General features: G+C 47.8%; 3 protein-coding genes across 5 annotated transcripts in view; 1 reads left to right on the top strand and 2 right to left on the bottom strand.

Moving 5' to 3' along the window:
* The window catches only part of ezrb (ezrin b), a 36331-nt gene extending 31769 nt beyond the window's left edge, over positions 1–4562 (top strand). The window contains exons 11-13 of the mRNA XM_056295171.1: positions 1112–1204; positions 1789–2028; positions 2722–4562. Coding sequence (XP_056151146.1) covers positions 1112–1204; positions 1789–2028; positions 2722–2886 — 498 coding nt within the window. The 3' untranslated portion in view covers positions 2887–4562. The remainder of the gene's footprint in view (positions 1–1111; positions 1205–1788; positions 2029–2721) is intronic.
* On the bottom strand, positions 4337–19581 carry sytl3 (synaptotagmin-like 3). 2 transcript variants are annotated; one of them, XM_056295169.1, is made up of 16 exons: positions 19555–19581; positions 15665–15920; positions 15209–15424; positions 14450–14517; positions 13050–13101; positions 12837–12903; positions 12250–12322; positions 11444–11571; positions 10037–10159; positions 7985–8154; positions 7787–7889; positions 6754–6924; positions 6484–6595; positions 5743–5827; positions 5354–5559; positions 4337–4940 (listed from the first exon to the last, which is right to left on the bottom strand). In XM_056295169.1, the coding sequence occupies exons 2-16, from the start codon at positions 15760–15762 to the stop codon at positions 4708–4710; spliced, it is 1905 nt and encodes a 634-aa protein (XP_056151144.1). In that variant the 5' UTR covers positions 15763–15920; positions 19555–19581; the 3' UTR covers positions 4337–4707. The 2 variants fall into 2 exon arrangements, with proteins under 2 accessions (XP_056151144.1, XP_056151145.1); XM_056295170.1 differs by having other exon boundaries at positions 6484–6592.
* A 292-nt stretch (positions 19582–19873) lies between these two features.
* The window catches only part of enpp1 (ectonucleotide pyrophosphatase/phosphodiesterase 1), a 32122-nt gene continuing 26127 nt past the window's right edge, over positions 19874–25868 (bottom strand). The window contains exons 20-25 of one of the 2 annotated variants that reach the window (XM_056294124.1): positions 25609–25769; positions 23568–23703; positions 23141–23218; positions 21996–22128; positions 21451–21595; positions 19874–21214 (exon numbers count right to left, since the gene is read on the bottom strand). In XM_056294124.1, coding sequence (XP_056150099.1) covers positions 21062–21214; positions 21451–21595; positions 21996–22128; positions 23141–23218; positions 23568–23703; positions 25609–25769 — 806 coding nt within the window. In that variant the 3' untranslated portion in view covers positions 19874–21061. The other variant, XM_056294125.1, reaches the window with a different exon arrangement.

Here is a 25868-nt window from a genome sequence, read left to right as displayed (position 1 = left end):
ATTTACAGAGAGACACACAGATCCATATAGACTCACTAAATAGAATCACTTGATTCATGATTAATTTCAAACAAACTCAGACCCTGTGGCCTAGTAAATGGTAGATGGTAGACTAGAGGCCCACACGGGCCAAAAAACTACAGCCCAGCCCAGTCCTGGCTCGTGTTGTTCAAGCTGTAGCCCGGCCCCAGCCCAACAAAGTCTACAATTTTTCAGCCTGAGACTGACACCAGTATCACTTAAAGCTCTCTGATGCGCACTCTCTCTGATACACGCAAACACACACAAACACACACACACACACACACACACACACACACACACACACACACACACACATACACGGCATGGTCATGTGTAACACACTTGTACATGTATAGTGTTTATAGTATTTAATATAACAATGTTTTGTACAGTGGCCTATGTGTGCTCTGCACATATATGGGAAGTTAAATGAGCCCAAGTCTGACCTGAGCCCAATCTATTAAGAAAAAATGGCCCGAGCCCGAATCGACTCGGCGTGTTGGGACCCGTCAGGATCCAACGGGCTCGCAGACCTCTTAAATGGACTGCATTTGTAGCGCTTTTCTAGTCTACTGATCACTCAAAACGCTTTACAATGTACGCCTCTCATTCACACACACACTGATGGCGGAGGCTGCCATGCAAGGTGCCAACCTGCTCATGAAGAGTAGTTAGGGTTTCGGTGTCTTGCTCAAGGACACTTTGACACGCTCTCTGGAGGAGCCGGGGATCAAACCAGCATCCTCATGATTACTAGACGACCCTCTCTATCCCCAGAACCATGCCGCCATTATCTTTGTTTTTATAAAAAATGAAGGGTGTTTTCAGAATTGGGTTTCATTTTTTTTTTTTTTAGATATATATATCGTTCATCAAATGAGTGAATTATTTTAATGTGGATCAATGCAAACATATTAACATCTTAATCAGCATCGCGGGACTGACATGATTTCACTTCCACAAGTTTCCATCTGCAGTCCAACGATGTAGTTTGGCTTAGGAGATGCATCACAGTGTATTGCAGTTTATACCAGATGTTGTACACCCGCTCTGTAAAGTGAATCTTCATCCTGTGTTGCTGCATCAGGCTGCAGAGCTGGCGGAGCACACAGCCAGGATCACCCTGCTGGAGGAGGCCAGGAGACGCAAAGAGGAGGAGGCTGACACATGGCAGCACAGGGTAAGACTCACCGTGTAGTCCAGTACACTACCCAACACAGACTCGCGATACAACCTGGGGCTTACCTGGCACGTGAACATTTAAACATATGTTCCCGGACAGGTTTACTTGTAAAGTAATATCCTGGGCCTTTTTAGCCCTCTCAGTATACGCCTTTAATTCACTCAATTGTTTTCATTTCAAATATATTATGGAAGAGTTGGTGCTTGTCTGCTTCAGGCTGCCAGTCCACGTATGAAAAGCACATTAGTTTTGAGGGAAAAAAAATCCCCCTTCTATCCAGTAAAACATAATAGTAACAAAGGTAGCCGTGCAATGAGCTTATTTCAGTATATTGGCAGTATGAAAGATATACAGATAGAAATGAATCTTAATGTAAAGCAGTCTTTGTTTTGGAGGTGCTGAACGTCATCAGTCAGTGGATATATCTTTCCACTTCTCTCTCTCTCTCTCTCTCTCTCTCTCTCTCTCTCTCTCTCTCTCTCTCTCTCTCTCTCTCTCTCTCTCTCTCTCTCTCTCTCTCTCTCTCTCTCTCTCTCTCTCTCTCTCCCTCCCCCTCCCCCCCCTCCCCCCTCCCTCACCAGGCCCGGGAGGCTCAGGACGACCTGTTGAAGACGAAGGAAGAGCTGCACATGGTGATGACGGCTCCTCCGCCCCCTCCCCCTCCCCCCATGTACGATCAAGTGGACGACAACAGCGACAGCGAGGAGAACACTAGCACGCACAGCGCCGACCTGCCGACCGACGGCATCAACGACCACCGCAACGAGGAGGACCGCCTGACCGAGGCCGAGAAGAACGAGCGCGTCCAGAAACAGCTGATGGTGAGTATGGAGCCCCCCTCGCCAGACCGGACAGGAGTTTTCCCATCCTCACGTCACCGTGTCGGTTCGTAGAGTGGAGATAACACGTTAAAGTGTCACGTAGGTCAAACAATAGGGATCCTGATGGAGAGATGTCCTTTAACATGTCCTAGGTTGAGGAAAAAATAGTGTCAACTAGTCAAACTTTATTTATATAGCACATTTCATACACAGAGCAACACAATGTGCTTTACATAAAATGACAATACAGTTGCAACTCAATCATAAAAGTGCAAATACAGAAAATAAATATGCATATCAAACAGGTTTTAGTGCAGAATATACAAATATCAAAATACACCCACACACACACACACACACACACCAAAAATTTAGCCAAAGGGACTAAGGACCAAAGGTCCATCTTAAGAAGTTATCGAACATTAAGTCCTTAAATAAGTAAAAAAAATGGGGTAGGATAGTTTCTTTCCTCACAGTGTAGTTTGACTTACCAGATCATGGCACTTGATTCAAGACAAACCTGCTACAACAGACAAGTCCTGCTGGAGTCACATGACCCCATCAGCAGACTGGTCGTGAATGCATGAATGACACATCGAGTTGAGCAGTTTTCACTGTGCTTTGTTGGAGTTTTTTTTCCCCCCTGATGACGTTTGTCTCCATCCAACCCCCCACTCCAAACCCTCTCTCCAGGCCCTGAGCTCGGAGCTGGCCCAGGCACGTGACGACTCAAAGAAGACCCAGAACGACCTGCTCCACTCGGAGAACGTTCGCGCCGGCCGAGACAAGTACAAGACCCTGCGACAGATCAGGCAGGGCAACACCAAGCAGAGGATCGATGAGTTTGAGGCGTTATAAGACGCCTATGGGCCGGGCAAACCCCAGCCCTCCAGCCCTTTCTGAATGGTCACCGCACCTCATTTCTAGCCCCTCCACGCACGCGCGCACTCACACACACACATATGAACAAAAAAAGCACATTATTTACACACACGTCACAGCACACACACAACACAAATCACACATAGACTCATGCAAGTCTGCATTACAAGCACAGTGGCGACCCATTCACCACCATGCAGCCCTGACAGACTCCTGCGATGGGAGTTCACGTGGCAGTTTGCTTGGCAGTATGCAGGGCCTTACAAATCATAATGAGAAAATTTAGTGCCAAAACCTTGTTACTTTTTATTGTCTCAGATCTTATTTGTGTTTTTTTGATTTAGTCAAGTTTGATCACTTCAGACCAAATTACCACTGTTTCTAACCAGACAGGGGAGGTGGGAGTAGCCAAAATTTATGAATGAAACAATGTGCACATGGAGCATGTAATCAAAAACCTGCTACTTTTTGATGTTTCTTATTTGTTGTGAAAGGTGACAGAAGGACAATGCTTGTTTCGCAGGGACCACTCAGAAAGGGGAAACGGTATAAGCGGAAAAAAATTCCGTTTTTATTTTCAATTATATTTGAACACTTCCATTTATGTTTAATATTGCTATAAAGTAGCTTGAAATCATACCTAGTTTGATATTTATACTGTATATGGGAGATTAAAAAGGGTATTTCATCTTGGTTTGTATATTTTTGCTACTTTGCCATCTACAGTACTAATAATGAAGGCATTTTAATGTTTCAAAGGTTCTATATATTGACCAAAATAATAGTAGTCTTATGTTCCATAAGCTTTCCTTTAGATCATCAAAGAGATTTAATCATAAATTATTATTTTTTACTTTAGGAATATATCCAGCTGCATGCCATCAAATCAGTTAAGGAGATCTCTTAGCTAGGTACTTTTGAATTTTTTTTTTTGAATTTTTTTTTGCAGTGCAATTCACAGCATGCCGACTTTCTAACTCCCTAAGCTGACTTTGCAGCTTCGTTTTTGACTGGAACACTTTAGGCTCACACATTTTATTTCTGTCTGTAATCCATATCATATCATATCGTATCATTCTTCGCCGAGGGATGAGACGCGTGTTGTTTCTACAGCTGTTCAACCCAACAGAGTGGCCTTTTCTCTGGCTGGTCCCTCTGCAGCTTCTGCAGGGCTCAGCCCCAGACGGTTGGTTGGTTGGTTGGTTGGTCCCCCCCTCTCCCTGGCCAAGCTGCCCCACCAGAAAACTAGTATGTGCTCAAAAAGAAATGATCACATGTATCCCTTTGTTACTTTCAACTCAAGTTTAGTGTTAGGCATCCGGCTTCCAGTGGGGTGCAGGTTTTGAGCTGATATGGAAATTACTACTTGTTTTGCAGCTTGGCCGTAAAGTATTGATGTGGACAAGATAACGGCGCCACATCCTCCTCCCTCCCTCTCTCTCTCTCTCTCTCTCTCTCTCTCTCTCTCTCTCTCTCTCTCTCTCTCTCTCTCTCTCTCTCTCTCTCTCTCTCTCTCTCTCTCTCTCTCTCTCTCTCTCTCTCTCTCTGTGGATGTGGACTAGAGTAGCATTTACTGACACTGTAATGGAGACACAGCTTTGCTGGCCTTTGTATTTGAACAGGATTTTATAATGAGGTGTTCGACATATTGGCAATAAAAAAATCTCCTCTGATTACACACTGCTGGGCGTCCTCTTTTGATTTGTGCGTCACGATCTCGGGTAGGAAAAAACGTCAGACAGACGAGCCGGAGCCGTTATTTTTTTTTGACATGCGGGTTTTTATTAGATCTCCATTTCATAACCGGGTGAGACTGCGAGAGGGGGTGGAGGAGCCGAGCGAGAGCCCGGTGGTCGGCGCAGAACGGAGCGTGCTAAAGTGCTGAGTCTCGTGTCCGTGGAGAGACGTGGCGTCCCCCGGGGTTCTGCTGCTTGCCGTCGTCATGGTTCCGGTGTTGACGTTGGCAACAAGCGGCAGGCGTAAGTCGTGCCACTTGTTGGGCATCTGTAGCACCGGTTTCCATGGCGACCCTGGGGAAACAGAGGGTTAACGGAGAGGGCGGGGTCAGTGACGTCACAGCACTTTAGACTTCTTTTTTTTTCGCGAGCCAGCGAAACCGGAGACGGCGCTGCTTTCACACGCTGCTCGGCGCAGACAAGAGAGGCTCCATTGTGCAGGAAGCGCGTTCTAGATACCTCGCTCAAATCCAGCAAACCACTTCCTGCGGTGGGCATGACTCGATATTTTTTAAGAAATACAACTCTTATCTCCTCTAGTAAATTTCATTAACATGAACTGCCCCGGGCCGGGCGGGGGGGGGCGTGCTTTCTTTTGGGGGAGTTCAACTCATTTGCAGGGGTCCCCTGAACGTACAAGAGAAGCCCCGACGCCAAATCTACTGGTGGGAGATTTGGAAGAGGGAAGCCCGCCAGACATACGCTACCTGGATTCACTCGAGCCCCTCCGAGGGGCCGGTCCGAGAGGCCGGCGGAGCTGCGCTCCCACACCTCCAGCGTCAGGGAGCCGCGCCGCAGCTCCGAGGAGGAGACGCCGTCGAACACCAGCTGGTGAGGCCAGCCGCAATTGGGTGTCACCAGCTGAGCCGCCGTGGTTTGGCCGAGCGCTCGGCCTCCGGGGAGAGTCAGGCACCTGAGGCGGAGGAGAGGAGAGGGGGGGGGGGGGAGTACGCACATATACAAATAGCTGTGCGAACGCACACCAACAAATGCTTATATTATGCCTTCCGGAGCACACCCCGAAACACACACAGCACACCCTGCTGACCCGAGGACTCTCCTGAATACACAGACGTGCACAGTAATGTATATTTACCCTCTCACGTAGGCATTCTGCCGACTGTTTGCTTTAACGGCGAGGCGTTTGGCTCCCTTGATAAGGACAGTTAGCTTGTCCGTCCCTGCGAAGCACAAGACAGTGTAAACTACTAATAAGACACGTTAGCCCCTAGTTAACGGGTTTGACCCTTTAGCCGAGCGGTTAGTGAGGTCGCCTTGTGGTGCAGTGCACACCGTATCGAATCCCGCACCGGGCAAGAAAATAATCGGTGGCAGCGGTGGGATCCGGAAGTGTGCGGATCCTCAGAAGTCTCTTCGGAGCGCGGGAAGAACAAGCGCGAGGGCGCGCTTCCGGGGAGGGTGACGACTGTAAACTACTAATAAGACCCGTTAGCCCCCTAGCTAACGGGTCTGACCCTTTAGCCGAGCGGTCAGTGACGTCGCCTTGTGGTGCAGTAACACCCAGCATCGAATCCCGCACCGGGCAAGAAAATAACCGGTTACAACAGCATGGTGGTCCCAAACACCCTTCATACCCCCCCCCAACCCCACCAAGATCCTCCGGCCCCCGGACGCTGTCGCAACGTCACCACACGCACAAGGGTTTTACCCACCCGTCCACATTTTACCCTGCTGGACCTTTAACCTCTGCGTTTGGGCATTACATTGGCTTTTTCGTTCATGTTTGTCATTTACGTGGCTTATTGTGTCGTCTTGTTGACGCTTTAGTCGGCTGTCTGTAACTGACACCGAAAAAAGCTCGGCTGCTGCAACTCACCCTGATACGATGCAGAGGAGCAAGTCGGGGCAAATGGGCTGAACCTGAGCTGCAGCATCACGTCTCCTCTATCCTGCTGCTCCACAGCGCCCCCTTCTGGAGTCTCCTGCTGCTGAAGGTGACCGAGGAATGGGAGAGAGAGGCGACAACCACAAAATGAAACCCCCGACAAACACATGGCTGCCGGGAAAACAGGCCCCCCCCCCTGTTTATTCAGCATGTAGTATTTACAGTTTGCCTTATAAGCCCTCCCAGTACCCTCCGCGTTACCTTGGGACATAAAGGGTACCAGGCAGGGCCCTGCGAGGCCTTTTCATCGAACCTCCAGGACTCCAGCGAGACGCGGACCTCGCCCAGGAACACTTTCCTTTTCAGAGTGCCGCTGTGCCACACGGAGGCCTGCAGCGTCCTGCCACCCAGCTGGGGGCGCTCTATGGGATGCTGGTCGAAACAACAGAAAACACAGAGAATGACAATCTGGACTGGCCACAACACTGTATCTCTTGTTATCATCTCCCATCTCTGAAGCATCAAGACATCTTGCTGAAAACGTCCCTGTCCTTGTCACCCAACTCAGAGTAACCTTGCCTAGCCCTCAGTAAGAGGGATGCTGCCTTTTGTGAGGGGGATAAATCATATTCATACTTGGCTTGTGTTCAATTTCTCACATCAGGGGCAACTGGTGTGGCTCGCCTGGTAGAGCCGTACCACACGAGGCTGAGTCCTTATCGCAGCAAATTGGGTTCAGATCCAGCCTGGGCCCTTTGCCGCATGTCATCCCCTGCCTTTCCTGTCTGTCTCTACTATCGCTGTCCAATAAAGGTGGAAAATGCCCAAAAAAATTGTTATTATTTTTAAATTTCTGACATCAGCAGGTGTCACATACTGGTTGAATCATATCTCAGCTGTCTGGACCTTCGTTTCTAACTGAGCAACCTCGTTTTGTTCTGTATTCATTAAGATTCCAGCCATCCATCCATTATCCAAGCCGCTTATCCCAACCGGGGTCGCGGGATGCAGGAGCCTATCCCGGCAGTCACTGGGTGGCAGGTGGGGAGACACCCTGGACAGGCCGCCAGGCCATCACAGGGCTGACACACATTCACACCTAGGGACAATTTAGTACGGCCGATTCACCTGACCTACAGGTCTTTGGACTGTGGGAGCACCTGGAGGAAACCCACGTAGACACGGGGAGAACATGCAAACTCCGTACAGAGGACAACCCGGGACGACCCCCAAGGTTGGACTACCCTGTGGCTCGAACCCAGGACCTTTTGTTCTTTTCTCTTTTTTTTTTTACCTGTAAAACTTCATTGTACACCGGGTTGGTTGTGTTCCTCTTGACGGACGTCTTCAGTTTACTGCTTTGGGTCTTCTCCGGCAGCAGGTACACCCTGACGTATCTACATATGCAGAAGAAGACAAGCGCATGATATGCCCGGGGTTTTTCGGCTGATATTTGATTTTGTGCGTTGCGGGGCGTTAGCGTCACACTCACGGGTGACACTTCTTCCTTTTGGCGTCTCCGTAGGCGATGTTTCGGCAAGCGGCGACTGTGACCTCGAGACAGGAGGTGGTGGGGTTGTAGGCCAGGGCCATCTCCAGCTCCCCCGTGGTGCCGTTGCTCTCGAAGAAGCCACAGTCTGTGCTGGCACTGCTGCTGCTGCCCTGTGGTGGCAAAACACACCAAACAGGCCCCAATCACAGGCGGCTGTAGTGCGAGTGTCCTCTTTCACTGGTACCTTTACACTTTACATTCACAAAGTCCTTGACTGGAGTGCCTTTCTGTGTCAGTGGAGTAAGATTCAGTTTCGACTGACGGTACAGACCGCCCACAGCAAGCCACCAGCTGCAAGCCTCAACGCCATGGGACGCACGAAACAGCGGCAACCAACTTTCCCGTGTCTCTGAGCTATGTGTGTGCGCACAGAGGAAATGCTTCAGTGGGGGCGTGATGGGGTCTGGTGGACGGGGGGGGGGGGGGACACTTCAACGAAACCACAATAACCGCCATAGGCCTCCGTATCCTCGACCGTGAGCAGGGGTGCCGCCGGGGATTTTACGTCCCTATAAAGAATATGACTGAGCGCCCTTTATTCGTTTAATTAATCAAATAATTGTTTTATTCTTTTCCTGACTTCTCTAAACATTAGACCCCTTCCTCTACCTTCGGCCCAGGCTACCAGCTTGCCCAACAACCCCCTCATCAACAGCTCCTCCAGTAAGGGACCCGTCGTCTTAGTTTGACAAATTTCCATTTAAGATGCTCTTAACAGTAAGGAACGTGACACCACCATAGCCCAGACTGAACCTGTGGGCTCCCTCCTTCCTGTGGACCGCCAATCAGAGAGGTCTTCAACAACAAGATCTGGTCATATGCCACTGGGTAATGGGATAAGGGGAGAAACTAGAAATACACTTATATATAAAAATTTTGAGCACTGTTGTGGCGCCCCCTCTAGTCTGGCCCCCTTAGAATGATCATAACATTATACCCCCTTATATAACACTATACCCACTATACCCCCTCTCACTGACCGTGAGAGACGTTTTTTCCTACGCCAAGTGTAATTCTGAGAGCTCAGAAAAACATGTATCTGGTCTTGCGATTTGATTTTATGGTTAGACGCTCCTGTTGTTTATACAATAGAATAGAATACAGGTTGTCATTTGTACATACATACAATGAAATTCACTCTGCGTTTAACCCATCCTAGCTGTGTAGCTGGGAGCAGTGGGCAGCTGCAGCGCCCGGGGACCGACTCCAGTTCTTCTTTCCATTGCCTTGCTCAGGGGCACAGGCAGGAGTATTAACCCTAACATGCGTGTCTTTCTGGTGGTGGGAGGAAACCCACGCAGACACGGGGAGAACATGCAAACTCCACACAGAGGATGACCTGGGATGACCCCCAAGGTTGGACTACCCCAGGGTTCGAACCCAGGACCTTCTTGCTGTGAGGCGACCTCGCTACCCACTGCGCCACTGTGCTGCTGTCGTTATCAAATGTAATGTGGTGTCAAAATATCAAATCTGTAATGAGGGAAATGAAGAGTTGATTGGCTGCACACTTTTTAAAAGCATTTCATTGTTGGACTTGGAAGTGAAGAGTCATTAAAGTCAAAGTCGAGCTGCAGTCTTTTTTCAATTTTGTCAAGTCGAGTCTAAAGCCATCAAATTTACGACTCGAGTCTGACTGGACTCCAAGTCATGTGACTCGAGTCCACGCCACCAGTACCAACGTTCCTTGCTTAAGAAGGGGGTGGAGAGAGGGGATGGCAGTTTTATGAAGGGTTGTTTTTTGTCAGTTTGTTTTTAGAGGGGGGGGGGTGAAATATCCTTGCATCCCCCTTAAACTCGCCCTGTGTGTGTCATACAAAAGTGACAACTGAAATCTACGAGAAGCGTATCTCAAAACTTTTCTGAGAGGTTGAGATGATGAACAGCGCTTATCATCTGTTATAATCAATTACAAAATGTTGCAACCTCTCGTGGACTTCCCTCCTCTCTCTCTCGCTCATCTCTGTTTATCAGATCAGTGATTCTACTCACTCTCCTCCCTCCAGAGTACTCCGAACCGAGGGACACTTCCTCTTCAGCCCCCGTGGAGGAGCCCTCTTGGTCGCTCTCCTTGCTTCTTCTGAACAGGTTGGTTAGGCTGGAAACTTTGGAGAGCTGAGAGAAAAGGACGGATAGAAATCTCATTTAAGGCCCCAAAAAGTGTTACCGAGTTACGTGTGAGTCCACCAGGCACAGCCCCCAGTGTCGGCAAGGTTATTTTTGAAATGTAACGGCTTACAGATTACTAGCTACCCTGTTAAAAATGTAATAAGTAACGTAACTATTTAAATACTTCAAAGTAATGTAACGTATTACATTCGATTACTTTTTAATGACTTTTCTGAGAAACGTTTTAAACTGGGCAATAAAAGCTGGGAAGTCCTAAAAACATAAATTCAAACCAGGCAGTTGCAAAACTCACAACAGTACTCAACTCTGATTACTGTCAGACTTTTATAAATAGTTCTTCAATATAATTTGAATTAAGATTCGAGTTATACTGAAGAATGTTTTGATTTGAAAGCAAAACCACCAAAATAAGTAAGCTTTTTACCAAAAAAGAATATATTCAGATGTGACCTGTTTGTAATCGCCAACATTTTTATTAGTAACTGTAATCTAATTACATATTTTTTCTCTGTAGCTGTAACGGATTACATCCACCCATCCATCCATTATCGGAGCCGCTTATCCCAATCGGGGTCACGGGAAGCTGGAGCCTATCCCAGCAGTCATTGGGTGGCAAGCGGGGAGACACCCTGGACAGGCCGCCAGGCCATCACAGGGCCGCCGCCCCCCCCCCACACACACACACACACACACACACATTCATACCTAGGGACAATTTAGTATGGCTGATCCACCTGACCTACGTGTCTTTGGACTGTGGGAGGAAACCGGAGCACCCCGGAGGAAACCCACACAGACACGGGGAGAACATGCAAACTCCACACAGAGAACGACCCCGGATGACCCCCAAGGCTGGACTACCCCGGGGCTCGAACCCAGGACCTTCTTGCTGTGAGGCGACCGCGCTAACCACTGCACCACCGTGCCCTTACTCAGCCAATCAGCACTTAATTATGTCCGATTTGGCACAGCTGGAATAATAAAGTTCTATGATATGATTGATTGAGTAAGTACAAACAGGCTCACGCACGGATTACACGTAACGGATTACATTTATTTTGTAATTTAATTACATAACACTGTTACGGGTAACTAGCTACTCCCCAGCACTGACAATCCCAGCAAAAAGGAAGGCCTTGTGTGCTACATGTGAGTTATTGTTATTGGGCGTTACTGGGGGTGGGGGGGTGGGGTCCCTGGAATGGGCGGCTTTTGCTGATGTTGGCGGACCATGTCTACGGTGTGCTGTGTGGCTGGAGGGGCGCTCACATGGTTAGCTTTGTTGAGGTCCGTGTCAGACAGGCTCTTCTGGCAGCTGGAGATCCTGTACGACTCTCTGTCGTCCACTCGGAGGAAAGCCTGGTCCCCTCGCACATCGCTCTGGGACTTGGAAATCTCTGTGACAGAGTGAAGACGAGCTCAGTTGGCTTCTTAAAACATTCAAATCCCCCCCCCCCCCCCCCAGAGAACTTCAGGGGAAAGCCATGCTTTGCTCAGACCGACGACAGGCAACTCATTTTAAAGGTCTTTCACGGGCACGAGGGTTATAACACTTACTCCAGCTGCAAAACGTTACGCGACCCACATGTAGGGAAAGGAGAAAGCTACTGTACATGATGTGGGGGGGGGGGGGAAGAAACGTGCTCCCCAGATATCGCCCTGTAATTAAAGCACACGGTTTTCGTGTTATGCACCGTGAGCTGCAACCGCACTACGAATTTCCTCTGTCACAGCACACCCGTAATGCTGATAATGCAGATCATGCTGATAACGGCTGCAGGTGGTCACATCAGACGCTGCGTTTTATCAAGATTCAATGCTGCAGATTTCCTTTGCGGCTCTCCGTCAGCTCAGTTTATCAAGGCTGCAGTTTATCAGTGGCAGCAAGAGGCGGTGGTAGTAACCGTCAGCAGGACGAGGAGCTCCACGTCAGGCCTGCTGGCCTCGCGCCGTCTTGACGCGTTTGGGTCACTTCTTCGTGGGTTTCACAACATCTCTTAAGTACATCGCCCCCCCCCCACATAATGGCGTCAGCACCTCGGTTTATCTACAGTGGACGCTTTGCATTTTCTTACTTTTCATATGACTGGTGAAGGAAACCATCAGATCCTCCATAGACTTGGCGAAAGTCTTTGAATTCTTAAGATCCTGCAAAAAAAAAAAAAAAAGTTAATCAAAACACATTTTTTTTAATCATCCCCATACATGCTCACTTCCAGACGGCAATTATGTACGTATAGACGACGAGCGCTACTTTGTTATTTTTCTACTTTATTAAATAATCATTTAATATATATCATAATATTACCCGAAAGAAGATTTGTTTTATTTTTTTATGAAACCCTGTTTGTTAATTTTTCAATAATAACAAAAACATGGCAAAGTATAACAATACAATGCACATGTGGAGACGAGGGGAAAAGGGGAAAGTAATAAACATAGTGTATCTATGCACCCACACTCAGTACACATAGTCATGTGCACCACCAAGCATAGTTCCTGACAGGCCCAGTCAGGATGTGAATACATAAAGACAACTAAACAACAAAACTAAAAAAGAGGAAGTAAAGTTTCTCTTATTCTATAGTTTCTGTATCTGGGTAACAGTGGTCAAAATGCATAGACAGACAGACAACCAACGTGCAGGCGAGTGCTACTTTACCCCAGATCGGCTCAACGGTGGGCAGTCAAAATAAGGTGGAGGGGTGGGGGGAACCACCGCTATGTGGCTGTGAAAGTAAAAGAAACTCGTCATTCGGTCGCTCTAAGGATTTCTGTTCGACTGTGTTTTCTTTTTGTCTTTACATCAGAAACATGCAGAAGTTGAAATGGGGTGGATCAAAATGGGGTGTACTGTGGGACAGTCTGGGACTACCTGAGCATCTGGTAGGACTTCAGTAACTTCTCCCCGACGGGCCCTTGTCTTTCTGCAAAGCAAAGGTGGATGAAAGCGCCACTCGTGCTGCGAGGTTGGACCTTCCCTGACAAGCACCCTTATCACATTCCGGGTCATTTGAACAGCAGAGACCAAGCAAACTTGTTTTCAGATCTTTTTAAGTTAATGACTGTTATCGTATTCTCCCCTGACACCTGTATGGGATAAAACCAACTATAGAAAGTGTGCGGATGTGGATTTCGGGCTAATGCTGCAGCACAAACACAATAAATACATAATACTGGTCTGGACTCTTGCTATTATTTTTGATTTTTTTGTTGTTGATATACTTTAATGATCCCTGTGGGGAAATTCTGCTCTGCTTTTAACCCATCCTAGCTGTGCAGCTAGGAGCAGTGGGCAGCCGCTGTGCAGCACCCGGGGGCCAACTCCAGTTGGTCTTGCCCTGCCCCGGTCAGGGGCACATACAGGGGTATTAACCCTAACATGCATGTCTTTTTGATGGTGGGGGAAACCGGAGCACCCGGAGAAAACCCACCGCGGACGCGGGGAGAACATGCAAACCACATACAGAGGACGACCTGGGATGACCCCCCCCAAGGTTGGACAACCCTGGGGTTCGAACCCAGGACCTTCTTGCTGTGAGGCGACAGCGCTAACCACTGGGCCACCCTGCCGCCATATTATTATTATTATTATTATTATGGATTTTTCTCTTTTTCTCCCCAGTTATACTTGGCCAATTACCCCACTCGTCCGAGCCGTCCCGGTTGCTGCTCCACCGCCTCTGCCGATCCGGGGAGGGCTGCAGACTCCCACATGCCTCCTCCGATACATGTGGAGTCGCCAGCCGCTTCTTTTCACCTGACAGTGAGGAGTTTCGCCAGGGGGACGTAGCGCGTGGGAGGATCACGCTATTCCCCCCAGTTCCCCCCCCCCCGACTGAGCAGAGGAGGCGCTAGCGCAGCGACCAGGACACATACCCACATCCGGCTTCCCAGCTGCAGACACGGCCAATTGTGTCTGTAGGGACGCCCGACCAAGCCGGAGGTAACATGGGGATTCGAACCAGTGATCCCCGTGTTGGTAGGCAGTGGAGTAGACCGCCACGCTACCCGGACGCCCGCCATATTACCATTTAATGTTCAAAAACACACACACAGAAACAACTGTAAATGTATTACTGTATTCATCTGTTATTCATCCATCAGTCCACATGCTGCATAAATGTGGATATCGGGCACGCGGTATACGTAATGCATGAACGTATCAATAACGTACAAATAATGAATAATGAACAGTGCATGCACACACACACACACACACACAAGACTTGTTAAAAATAGGGCATGCATTTAGGTGTAGTCGCGCATACCAACCTGTGTTAGGAGGAAATTTCTTTGCCCTTTCCTCCAAGAACCATTCTCCAGATCTGATCTTAACTTCCCTGTGGAGAAGGAAACGCACCGCAGTGACTCTCAGGCCCTCGGCTGGGACGCTAAGGCTGGTGCTGTATGGACCAGCAGCATTTTAGTAAGGGGAACGGGGAGGGGGAAAGGTCCAACCAGCAAACAACGGAACCAAAGGGCTAAAACTATCACTTGGATTTTATGATTTAAGCCAACGATCGATTTGACCGACGTGCTAGCTCTGTACCCCATCTTACCGAGGATGTACCGGGGCAGATCTTTAGAGGAATTCTGCTTTTTGGTTGATTAAAAACATCTACACCTTTTCCCAGAAGGTAGAATCAGTTCATCTGGACACAACATTTATTGGCAGAAACGTTTCATCCTCATCTGAGTGACCTCTTCGGCCTCAACTGACCCCAGGTATCCCCCCCCCCCTTATAAACAATACAGTGGCGTAACGACCCGAAACCAACGACTGGTTTCATATGGAGATTACTGTGACCATTTATCTACACCTTTTTCTTCTTTCTTTTTTTTTTTTTTATCAAGTTTCCTTTTCAAATAACAGAGTAGAAACTGAAACAACAACACCTGTCATGTAGAGAAGAACTCTTACTCCGACGAGTGAGTTAAAACATAAGTACGTCTGCAGCTGTGGTACTCAGTGGTTTTACTCTTGTGCACATGGACAAGGTCCCCCCGGCCCCCGGCCCCCCGGCCCCTAACCTGTAGGCGTGACATACGGTGCACTTCCAGTCCACGCCGGTTGCAGCCACCCGACACTTGCTGCAGATCCGGTGGCTGCAGCCTCGACACACGTCGCCCGAATTCCACAACCTCCCCAGCGGCCTCTGGCAGCGGGCGCAGGTCCGCTCGCCATACTGCTTGGCAAAACTCTTAGCGCCCTTCCTCCTGATCTCCTGGAGTTCGAACTTCATCCTCCTGCCGCGCCGGAGGATGGAGGAGGGCAAAAGAAAGGACACTTTAAATGGTCACTCCTGATTTGTTAAACCGCCGGTTTCATGAGCCTCAATGGAAAATCCATTACAACGTGTTGTAGTGATGGTATTTTTTACCATTTAACCATTATGTGGCGTAGTGAAAGAGGAGACATTCCCGGAAATGGCAGAATCCCATCTCTACAACGGCCCTGTACAAGATGAACGACAGAAAAACACTCACCTTATTCTCTCTTCGTCTAAGGTTCGCAGGAGTTTATCTCTCCTGAGCACCTCCAAGATGTTCTCTCTCTCCAGAGCTTGAAGCAAGCTCAGATCCATTTTCAACCGGCGACGCTCTGTGATCGTCCTCTCTTGTTGTTGTCAGCCTCTTTCGGGGTCGTCTCCCTGCTCCCGGTCTCCCTATTTATCAGCCTCCCTCGTCTGTCCGCCGGAACGGGCGATGACGGCCTTTGACGGGATCACAGGATCTCTTGCGGCTGGGGAGCAAAGTCAAAGACTGCAGGTTATCCTGTGCACCGTGGCGCGCCTCCCATCTCCTTATCACAACGCTCTTAAGACTTCCCCTTGCGTCACGGCCAGATATGGATCGCTCTCTCTCTCTGTTTCTGCGCGGATGACCAGCAGCCCCCCCCCCTCTCACAAGAAGACGTGTAACCCACGCAGGGCGAGCCTGGTACACCACCCTCTTTTCAAAGAGAAGACCCTCAAATCCTTCGGCTGATCGCGGTCAGAAAAAACAAGTAGCCAGGCCTCACAGAGGTCTGACAGTCCACTGACCCTCCGCCGTGGAAAATCAAGATGACCTTTCGCAGAAATAATAGTGTTAAATTCAGGATGACCCAGCCAACATGACAGTCTGCAAAACCAGGCTGTGTTTACTGGTCTGTGCTGTGGTGTGTTGTGCCCTGGGCCTGCCCACCACCAGCTCCTTTTACAGGTCCACCACACATCCCCAGCATCCTCTCCCTGCGTCAGTGGCTGGCACCTCTGAACACACGGCCCCGCTCTCACAGCGGGCGACTGCAGCTGCTTTAGCAGCAGAAGGGGAAATGACGCTTCACCGATGACGGGGCTGCCAAATGCACCAAATGCCAAGCGCTGCATTATTGATGGCTGACGTGTGTCTGAGCTTTTGCTCCAGTGTCGTTCCGGGGCCGGCCCCGGCCGCATTTTGAAAGAGATATATTCCAAACGACAAGACCGTTCGTTTGGGGATGCGAGGCATTGGCCGGTAGCGAGTTCACCGTTCGGTATTTTCAGAGTATACAGAGGATCTGGGCGTCACCCACAGCCTTCAAAAGCTCCCCTTGACATGGATGATGGCTCACTTTACTTTTGTACAGGGGTTCTTTCAAATGGATTACGTCTCGTTTTTGAAGTACGGAGCTCATTCTCATTGTCCCAAAGGAGAGCTGAAGCGAGGGGAAAGTAGTCTTATCAGGGCCCCGTCTGTGTCAGTAGATAAGGGCCTGTCCTGGATATTATCCAGAGCAGCCAGGAGGGCCAGTGAAAACAATCAGTGTCTGTTTGAATTAGGCCCTATGGCTCACAGAGGGAATGGTCTTTTGTAAAGGACAGCAGCAATCTGTCCTTTGTGTGCCTTCACGGTGCTTAGATGACAGGTTAAACATCAAATGAGAGGATAACAAAGCGGTTCAGCTCAACCGTGTGTGCAAAAGGTGCATGTGTATGATGCAAGATACCATGGGAAAACAGAAACAAACCCGTTTCGCCAAACCAGGGGGAACGCCGCGGTGAAAAGGGCTTTGTTTTGAGTCAGACCGTCCTGGGAGCATCTCTTCCTCCGAGATAGGCGGTGGTCCCTCCGGGATGTGGCAAGTTATCAGTTCGCAGTTTTTCCACCCACTCCCCCGCGCAACGTGCTCAGGTTGGATGCACAACGTCAGCGTCACTCAGGGATGACTGGTCATATTAAACCAAGCACACTCATTTCAGCCTTGGCTCTTCTATGCAGAAGATCATAATGATTCAGACCGTCCACGGTTCATGACGCCTATGAATAGACTGTTGAGAAGTAAAGGTGGGGATCTCGGTACAGCCCACCGTGTAACGGCATTATGGGAACATATGGTTAATGCAATAGACATGAGCGTGGGAAAAAGAAAAAAAAAACACAATGAGGTTTCCCACACAGAGAGCAGGGGCCAGTTTACTGGAAGGCCTGTGTTAGCAATCAGCCACTACATACCTCAAGTATGTAGTGGCATGTCAGAAGAGCCCACGCTAGGTAAAAAAGAAGAAAAAAAAAGAAAGAAAAAGAAAAAAGAAGTAGTTCACTGCAACGAAAAATGAATGACGTGCTTATAAGCGTGGGGGATCACGCTCGCAAGCTCAGGCTGCAGCACTGAAGGGGAGATCCGACCCTGTTGAAGCCTCGGGCCGTTTCTTTTTAAATGACCTGGTTGACCCCTTCAAGCTGAATGACCTTTGCAAACACACACCAAGGAGCTGTTGCTGGCTGAAAACAATGCGCCTTAAAATCATACCATTTTCAGTAATAAAGGAAAGAACGCCTCGTCTTTTCGTTTGACACCCACGTAGTTCTGCAACCATAAGCCGAGTACTCCCATTCAATTCGCCTGACACATCAATAACTATATAAAACTGCAGTTAAATTTTGATTTGTACACCTGAAAAGAGTAAGAATTAAGTCAAGGGCATTACTGTATGGGGGTCAGCTGAGAGGAGACCCCCCCCTTTCCATGCCCTTTGTCAGCCACATGCACAGCTGTATATTTACACATACCTTTACAGTGATGTCCAAAGGAGTTGAATCAAGTGCAGCTGGACTTGGTATATATCCGTGAAGACGTTTCACCTCTCATCCAAGAGGCTTCCTCAGTTCGTGCCTTTCTGACTAGACGAAGCTAGTCAGGCGAAACGTCTTCACGGATATATACCAAGTCCAGTTGCACTTGAATCAACTCCTTTGGATAACCATGACCTGGATGAATGAGAACATTCACAGACATCTTTACAGTGATGGCATTCATACTTCACACAACTGAAACTCACTATGTGACTAGTCTGTGTTGTCCTGCATGAAATAAATCAATCCACAATAGCACCAAAAGCCTACAGTGGGCTGACTTTTCTAGACACACACTCAGTTTAAAGATCAATTGATGTTTGCTCCTTCATAGGAAATCGCTGTTTATATGTTTGGAGTGTGAGAAAACCTGACCTTCTGCATCCGTGTCTGGTTTGCCAGCTGCGCAGTAGCAGAGGGGAAAGCGCTCCAGAGGATCATCACCACCGCCCAGAAGATTATCGGATGCCCACTCCCCTCCCTGGAAGACCTGTGCAGTTCCCACTGCCTCAAAAAAGCCCATGGCATCCTCAAGGACCCATCCCACCCAGGACACCATCTGTTTGAACTGCTGCCCTTGGGCAGACGTTACAGGACAATAAGAGCTCGGACAAACAGACTAAAGAACAGCTTCTGTCCCCGAGCCATAACCACACTAAATGCTGCGAAGTCTTGATTCCTGACTTTTTGTGCAATATGTTGGTGTCCAGTAGAATGTAGAAATGAATATGTGTGCGTTTTATGTTTTTAATTCTCTTTATATTGATCTTTGCACTGATAAGAACTGCACTTTCAAATTTCGTTGTACTTGTACAATGACAAATAAAGTTCTATTCTATTCTAAAAGAACAACAGCATGTCACGACCGAACATTAGCTTTGACAACTCAGAGCCGTTGTGTTCACGCAGAGCTTGGACCGCACAACATGAGACAAAGCACACAAGAATGATGAGCTGCGGTGGATAACCCACAAACTGAAGATCAAGTCAGGAAATTCACTTTGCCTTTCACACCAAGTCATTTCGAAACGTTCCATTGGCATAGACTCAAACACAAAGCTTCTCTCTCTGCGTACCCCTATGGGGCAGACGCTCAGCCGACATTGTTGGCAACAGCAATTAAAAAAGAAAAACACAAGGCGACGAGCCACATAGCTTTAGAGAGCGGTGATATTAAAGTGAAAGATAGCGGCGTGGGGATCTGAGAAGAAGGCTGTGTGACCCTAAGTAAAAGTGAAACCTGAGTAATGGTAACGGTGGACCCTGCCGCATGCTCTTACCTCTCAGGACGCTTCACAGCACTGTCAGAATGGTCAGCCTGAGGAAGTGGCAAACCTTTATAGGCAGGAGGAAACCTGCACATCTGTCTGCTTCCTGCTTCGCTGCAGTCTGGTGGGGTGGGGTGGGGTGGGGGTGGGGGGGCAGGTCGTCCTCCAGACCTCCAATTTTCTCGAGCTTGAAAGCTTTTCTTTTGTCCCGGCTGACATTAAGGCCATGTGCTGTGTGCACTTCAGTGCTGCTTTTTAACCCCACCACTGATTGAATCTCTGTGAAACGGGTCACGGACATACAATACACAACACAAGGTCAATGTAATAAAAAAAAAAGTCTTTATGTGACATTTCCTTTTTTTTCTTCTCCTTTTCCAAAAGCAACATTTGTGACACACAATGTAAAATTTTACCTTTTCCATAACAGTTGACTTACATATATTTGGAGAGGAAAGATAAAAAAAACAAAACCCTGATGTGGTGATCCCAGAGCTGATTTCATCTAATTATAATACACACTATACAGAGCTGTTAAACACCTGCAATATGCAAACACATCCACACACACCCACACCCACACAGACGCGCGCACACATACACACACATAAAATGTCTGTGTCGAGAATTTAACCAGCAAATAAAATCAGAAAAACTTACAAATGAAACTTGGAAATCACTGATTCTGTATCAACAGGTTATAAAAATAACAATCAAACGCCTCACATCTGGCAAAGGCAGGGGGCCCTGTAAATCAAATGCAAGGCTGTACTTTCCTGTTTTGTTTGTTTGGTTTTTGGTTTGTTTTGTTTTTGCAGTTGTAGACCAAAACGTTTTTCTCCTTTAACTGCAGTTTGTCACGTCGGGCGTCCACACCATTGTTGCATCCAGATCCAGATGACGAACATCTGGATGCAAATACAGTGGCAGGAATCTCTCACAGCAAATGGCAGACACAAACATTTCCAGCGGGTCTGAGGTTTCCTTGAAATGTCCCAGCTATTAAAGTCATTCATGGTGAAGTAAAAATAGACTTTTTCTTTTGTCCTTGCCTTTGTGTTAATGGGAGCCAGCCAGCAAAAAAAAAAAAGATGGCTTCTTTGGTACAGAATGATATTTAGAAATAGGTTCTCTTACTTTCCCTTAGACTCCACTGTACAGTCATTTAAAAACAAAAATCTGATGAAACCCACCCTCAAATCAATAATATATCTATGTAATTTACAGATCTTATAATCATTTAATTGGTTCTAAGAATGAGACTTGAAAAATATTGCAGAAAAAAACGAAGACAACATAACTGGATGATGGGATCAAGTTCATCTTCTCAAACATCTTAACTATGACTCAGAAGCACAGAATGTGGGCATAAGAAACCTTTACTGGTCCCGGTTAACTTCACTTCAATAGTAGCATTACAGAGCTGGTCTGTGTCCCCTGGTGGACAAAGGCCTGTGGTAAAGATCAATATGGCTTCTTTTAGAGATCACGGCTCCGTTTATGTCCGACGCCGCTGATTTTAAAAGGTTTGTAGGAATGTCTTGAGCTGTAGCGTCTCCTCCACCGATATCCTATCGTGGTAGAAGCTGAGTCCAGTGAGGAGTTCAATGTCTCTGACCCGACCCACGTGGAAGTGAGCCCAGTCTTCCACCCATGACAAGTCTGATCCATTCTGAGGAAGCAGAGGCGATGGGAGACGAGACCAATATGTGAAAAGGGAGAGGGAAATAAACAGAAAAATAGATCACAGGTCAATGAAGTCATACTGACATTTGGTTTATTTAAACTATTAACCTTTTTTTTGTCTATTACAGTATGCAAACACCCATCAATAGGTCAATAGGTGTCCACAGATGTGTTGACAGACATGAAGCCAGAGACAGACAAACAGGCGGTGGTGCTACTTACGCTGCAGGTTTCTGTGTGGTCAGGTTTATGGGGCAGAATATAGGACTGGGCGCACAGCGGGCCCTCACAATGGTCAGGAGTGAAGGTGGAGTTAGCACAACGGGTCATGATCACGAAGAAATGAGTAGGAATGGGAGCCTCATGCCTGGAGTGGAAAACAGATCACAGGGCACAGAAGTGGTCATAACTATAGATGTGCGCATCTGCGGTACAGGTTTGTTCATGGAAAGGTCACTGGTCTGAAACTGCACAGGCAAAACCTGGATAAGAGTATGTGGATAAGTACCACTCCCTTTGTACAGCTACTCATGCCAATGTTCCCTTGAGCCGTCCTCCCTCCCCCCAATCTGGTTGAGTGGAAATGAGGCATTGCTGATGTTTGTAGTGGGTAGCTCCCAGATGTGAGAAATAGCATTTGTGTAACCCTTTGTCTGCCTGTCGACTACTTCCCCCAAAATACAGCCATTACGGACTCATTGCCTGGGTAACAGGGGTGTTTATTATCAGGTAAATACACTGGCTGTGGATGTGTACAGCTTACTCACGCTGCAGTTGCTTTGGGTGCATCAAACTTTCCGTCATAGTTTTTATCAAATACAGGCCCACTCATGATGTTGACTCCATTTAGTTGCTGTGAGTATTTGGGAACCAGGACATCATGGAAATAGTCCCAGACATCTGTAATACGAAAATAATCAGAATCAGAATACTTTATTCATCCCCGAGGGGAAATTAGGGAATTAAATGTATCGAGTACTGCAACACTACAGAATACCCAATGCCCTGTTTGTTATACAAAGAGGCATTTGTGGATTTTATGGTGTACATCATTCTAGTTAAAGGTTATTTGACGATTGTGTTTGTTGAGTCATACAAGACAGTTAATTTCTATTTATGGGTAAAATAATGAAAAATCAAAAGTTCAGATTTAATGTTTCCATGTTCTATATATTTATATGTTATATACATATTATATAATCATATTATATATTATATAATTTTATATAATATTTCTCATTGATTTCATTAAGCTTCCCACTTGCCCAAGAAAATTTACCTCCAATAATCTGCCACCAGGGGGCAGTATCTGTCAGTTTACTACTATTTTAGGCAGATGGGCCCCAATGTGACTGTAAGCAGTGCCATGCTGTGGTCCATCCACTGAACTGGCACTGTCACAGACAGACTAGGAGCTTGGAGGAAGTCCACGGCCATGTTAATGACCTCTTGTTAAAAGAAGTATCTACAAGTTTAAACAAGGCTCATCTTGGCAGTGTGAGGACCACATCTCAGTTCTGCTGTATGAGCCTACCACAGAGCTTACTTACACATATGACGCCACTGATTTCTCAACGCTCTCAACTGACTTCTGTTGTGAAATCAGGTTAGGATTTATCCTCATGTGGCCTCTAACTCTCGCAAACTGCCGTCATATGCGTCCAACGGCATAATGAAAATCGTTTCTTCTCAACTCAAATACTTATCAGGATGACTAGAACCAGACTGTGATGTATAAGAATTTCTAAATGAAGTAAAGCGGTATGATGAGTCTGCCTAATGCCTCAAGCTACACCTTAAGGACCTCTCTGTCTGCGGTCGGGCGGAGGACGCATCCTCTTGCAACTTATCATGACCTTTTTACCAATTTGGGAAACATTACTGATTATTGATTACTGTTGGCGCAATCTACCTTTAAACGCAGGGAACATGGGTGCCATGTTGCTCGTGACAAGTGAATCCTTCTCTGAGCCATTGGCGGCACCCAGATCTATGGAGAGAAATCAACAAACAAGTAAATGAGGAAAGCATGGAGGAATTGTTAAACATATATATCTGTGGCTGTAGACACAAATAAGTTTTAACCTTTAGATGATTTTTTTTTTAAACCTGTGGATGTCAGCAAACAAACTGAAATTGTCCAGGGTTTAGTGACTCTTCAGCTTATTTTAAGGAACATCACGATTAGGATTAATCATCACATGTGAGTCTTTACAGTAGCCACAGGGGCTGCATGTCGAGGGTCTGGACATCTGCAACGCATAGAAGCAGGAAACAGGCGTGTGTGTGTGTGTGTGTGTGTGGGTTGGTGGGTGGTAATCGCCTCCCCACATACTCACTGGGGGGATGCAGAAGGCCGTAGGACAGAGCAGGGTCATCTCTGTACCGAAGGCACATCTGGCTCGAGAGCGCGGGGACACGGATGTCTGCACGCACACATGCCTCCAGCTCTGGGCTCAGGGGCTGGACGCTGGTCTGAAGGACAGGGGGAAAGAGAGGGACACGCAGAGACGGCCAGTCAGCAATGTGTCCGTGTTCAGACTCAAGGCCATTACCGGGTGTTGTGCTAGACAACTTGGCTCCATTTCACCCTTCCTCTGTGTGTGGGTCCGCCCCGCTTGCATTACACTCCAGAAACGTCGGGCTGAAACGGTGAACAAAACAACACGTAGCAACCTTTATCAGCCGAAACAAAGGGGGGCCTGAATCTTTTTTGACTGAAATATTTTCTAAGACACGACATGGTTATGGCATGAATAGAGCCAGTCTTCTGCTAGTCCTGGCTTGTGGTGAATCACATATGTCTGATGTATAATCACACAGGATTGTACTGTGGGATTCTGCACTGCAGCTTTGTTGTGCAAACACAAAAAAAGGGATTGGCACAACTTGGTGCAGTTTTGTTTTTTGGATGTACTTTAATGATCCCCATAGGGAAATTATGCTCTGCATTTAACCCATCCTAGCTATGTAGCTAGGAGCAGTGGGCAGCTGTTGTGCAGCACCCGGGGACCCACTCCAGTTCTTCTTTCCATTGCCTTGCTCAGGGGCACAGACAGGAGTACTAACCCTAACATGCATGTCTTTTTGATGGTGGGGGAAACCGGGGCACCCGGAGAAAACCCACCCCAGATACGGGGAGAACATGCAAACTCCACACAGAGGATGACCTGGGATGACCCCCAAGGTTGGACAACCCCGGGGGTTTGAACCCGGGACCTTCTTGCTTCGATGCAACAGCGCTAACCACTGCGCCACCGTGCCGCCAAGGTTTGTGGTGGATGTACAGTAGACTGTGCAGAATATGTTGTTAAGGATGAAATGGATTTTAAAAATAAGTTGTGGCTGCATTACCAACCTTAGTAAAAGGGGAAAAAAAAACCCTGAGATTTCATCGAACTAGAACTTCTTTTCCTAAGATGATTTTTCAGTTTTTACCCTTTAGTAGCTTGGATGGTAGAGACAAACAGGAAATGTAAACTGAAAAGAGAGCAGGGAAATTATGGGAAAAGTTCTCAGCTGGTTCAAAACCAAAAACACTGCCATTGGGTCTGAGTCTGCATTGTGTGTCTGTGTTGGCCTGTAGAAGGCCATGATTTATGCTGAGGCTCAGCCGCATAAGCAGTAGGACAAGAGACAAGAGCTGTCGAAGCCACCATGAGGAATGAGATGAACATCCAGAGGGCCTGAACAGCTCAGCTTGGTGTCTGCGGCTGGGATGCCGGATGTGGGTATGTGTCCTGGTCGCTACACTAGCTCTGTTCGGTTGGGGCGCCTGTTCGGGGGGCTGGAAGGGCAACTGGGGAAATAGCGTGATCCTCCCACATGCTATGTCCCCCTGGTGAAACTCCTCACCGTCAGGTGAAAAGAAGCAGCTGGCGACGCCACATGTATCAGAGGAGGCATGTGGTAGTCTGCAGCCCTCCCTGGATCGGCCGAAGGGGTGGAGCAATGACAGGGTGGCTCGGAAGAGTGGGGTAACTGGCCAAGTACAATTGGGGCGAAAAAAAGGGGAAGGGGAAGGGGAACCCCCCCCAAAAAAAACAAGTTCTCAGCTGGTTCAAAACCAAAACACTGCCATCGGGTCTGAGTCTACATTGTGTGTCTGTGTTGGCCTGTAGGAGGTCATGATTTACGGAGGCTCAGCCACATAAGGAGTAGGACAAGACACAAGCGCTGTCGAAGCCACCATGAGGCACGAGATGAACATCCAAAGGGCCTGAGCAGCTCAGCTCGGTACAGTATACTACTTCAGTCACATGATGACATCTTTCACATTCTGGCCAAACCTTAAACCACAGCAGAAACACCGCCGCTAGTAAATTAAGCCGAGCGCACTATGCTTGGAGGTCAAAGAAAAGTCCACAGAGGAAGACTCACTAGAGGTGGGATGGTGTAAGCCACCCAGAGAGGCATGAGGATGTCTCTGCTGTAGCCATTGAGGTAGTTGGTGTGGTGCAGCACGCAGTAGTCGGCGTTGGTCTGGAGGACCCGCGGTGTCCCGTAAGGAAGGTGGAGACGTCGTAGGCTGGCTTTAGCACCTGAAGAAAAGGCGTTAGTAGTAGAGAAGTGAAAATGGAAAGCACAGTGGCTGGGAAAAAAAAGACTTCCCTGATTTAGAGGGCTTGATACAAAAGTGA

The sequence above is a fragment of the Lampris incognitus genome, chromosome 15 (genome assembly GCF_029633865.1).
Source record: "Lampris incognitus isolate fLamInc1 chromosome 15, fLamInc1.hap2, whole genome shotgun sequence".
Lineage (NCBI taxonomy): Eukaryota > Metazoa > Chordata > Actinopteri > Lampriformes > Lampridae > Lampris > Lampris incognitus.
This window is presented reverse-complemented; position numbering and strand designations above follow the sequence as displayed.

Coding starts and splice junctions, on each gene's coding strand:
- sytl3 (XM_056295169.1), bottom strand. CDS start 15,762: ATGGATCTGAGCTTGCTTCAAGCTCTGGAGAGAGAGAACATCTTGGAG. Junction 7,890..7,984: donor AAAAGGAAGAAGTGTCACCC/GTGAGTGTGACG, acceptor CTGCATATGTAG/ATACGTCAGGGTGTACCTGC. Junction 4,941..5,353: donor AGGGGCTCGAGTGAATCCAG/GTAGCGTATGTC, acceptor CTGTTTCCCCAG/GGTCGCCATGGAAACCGGTG.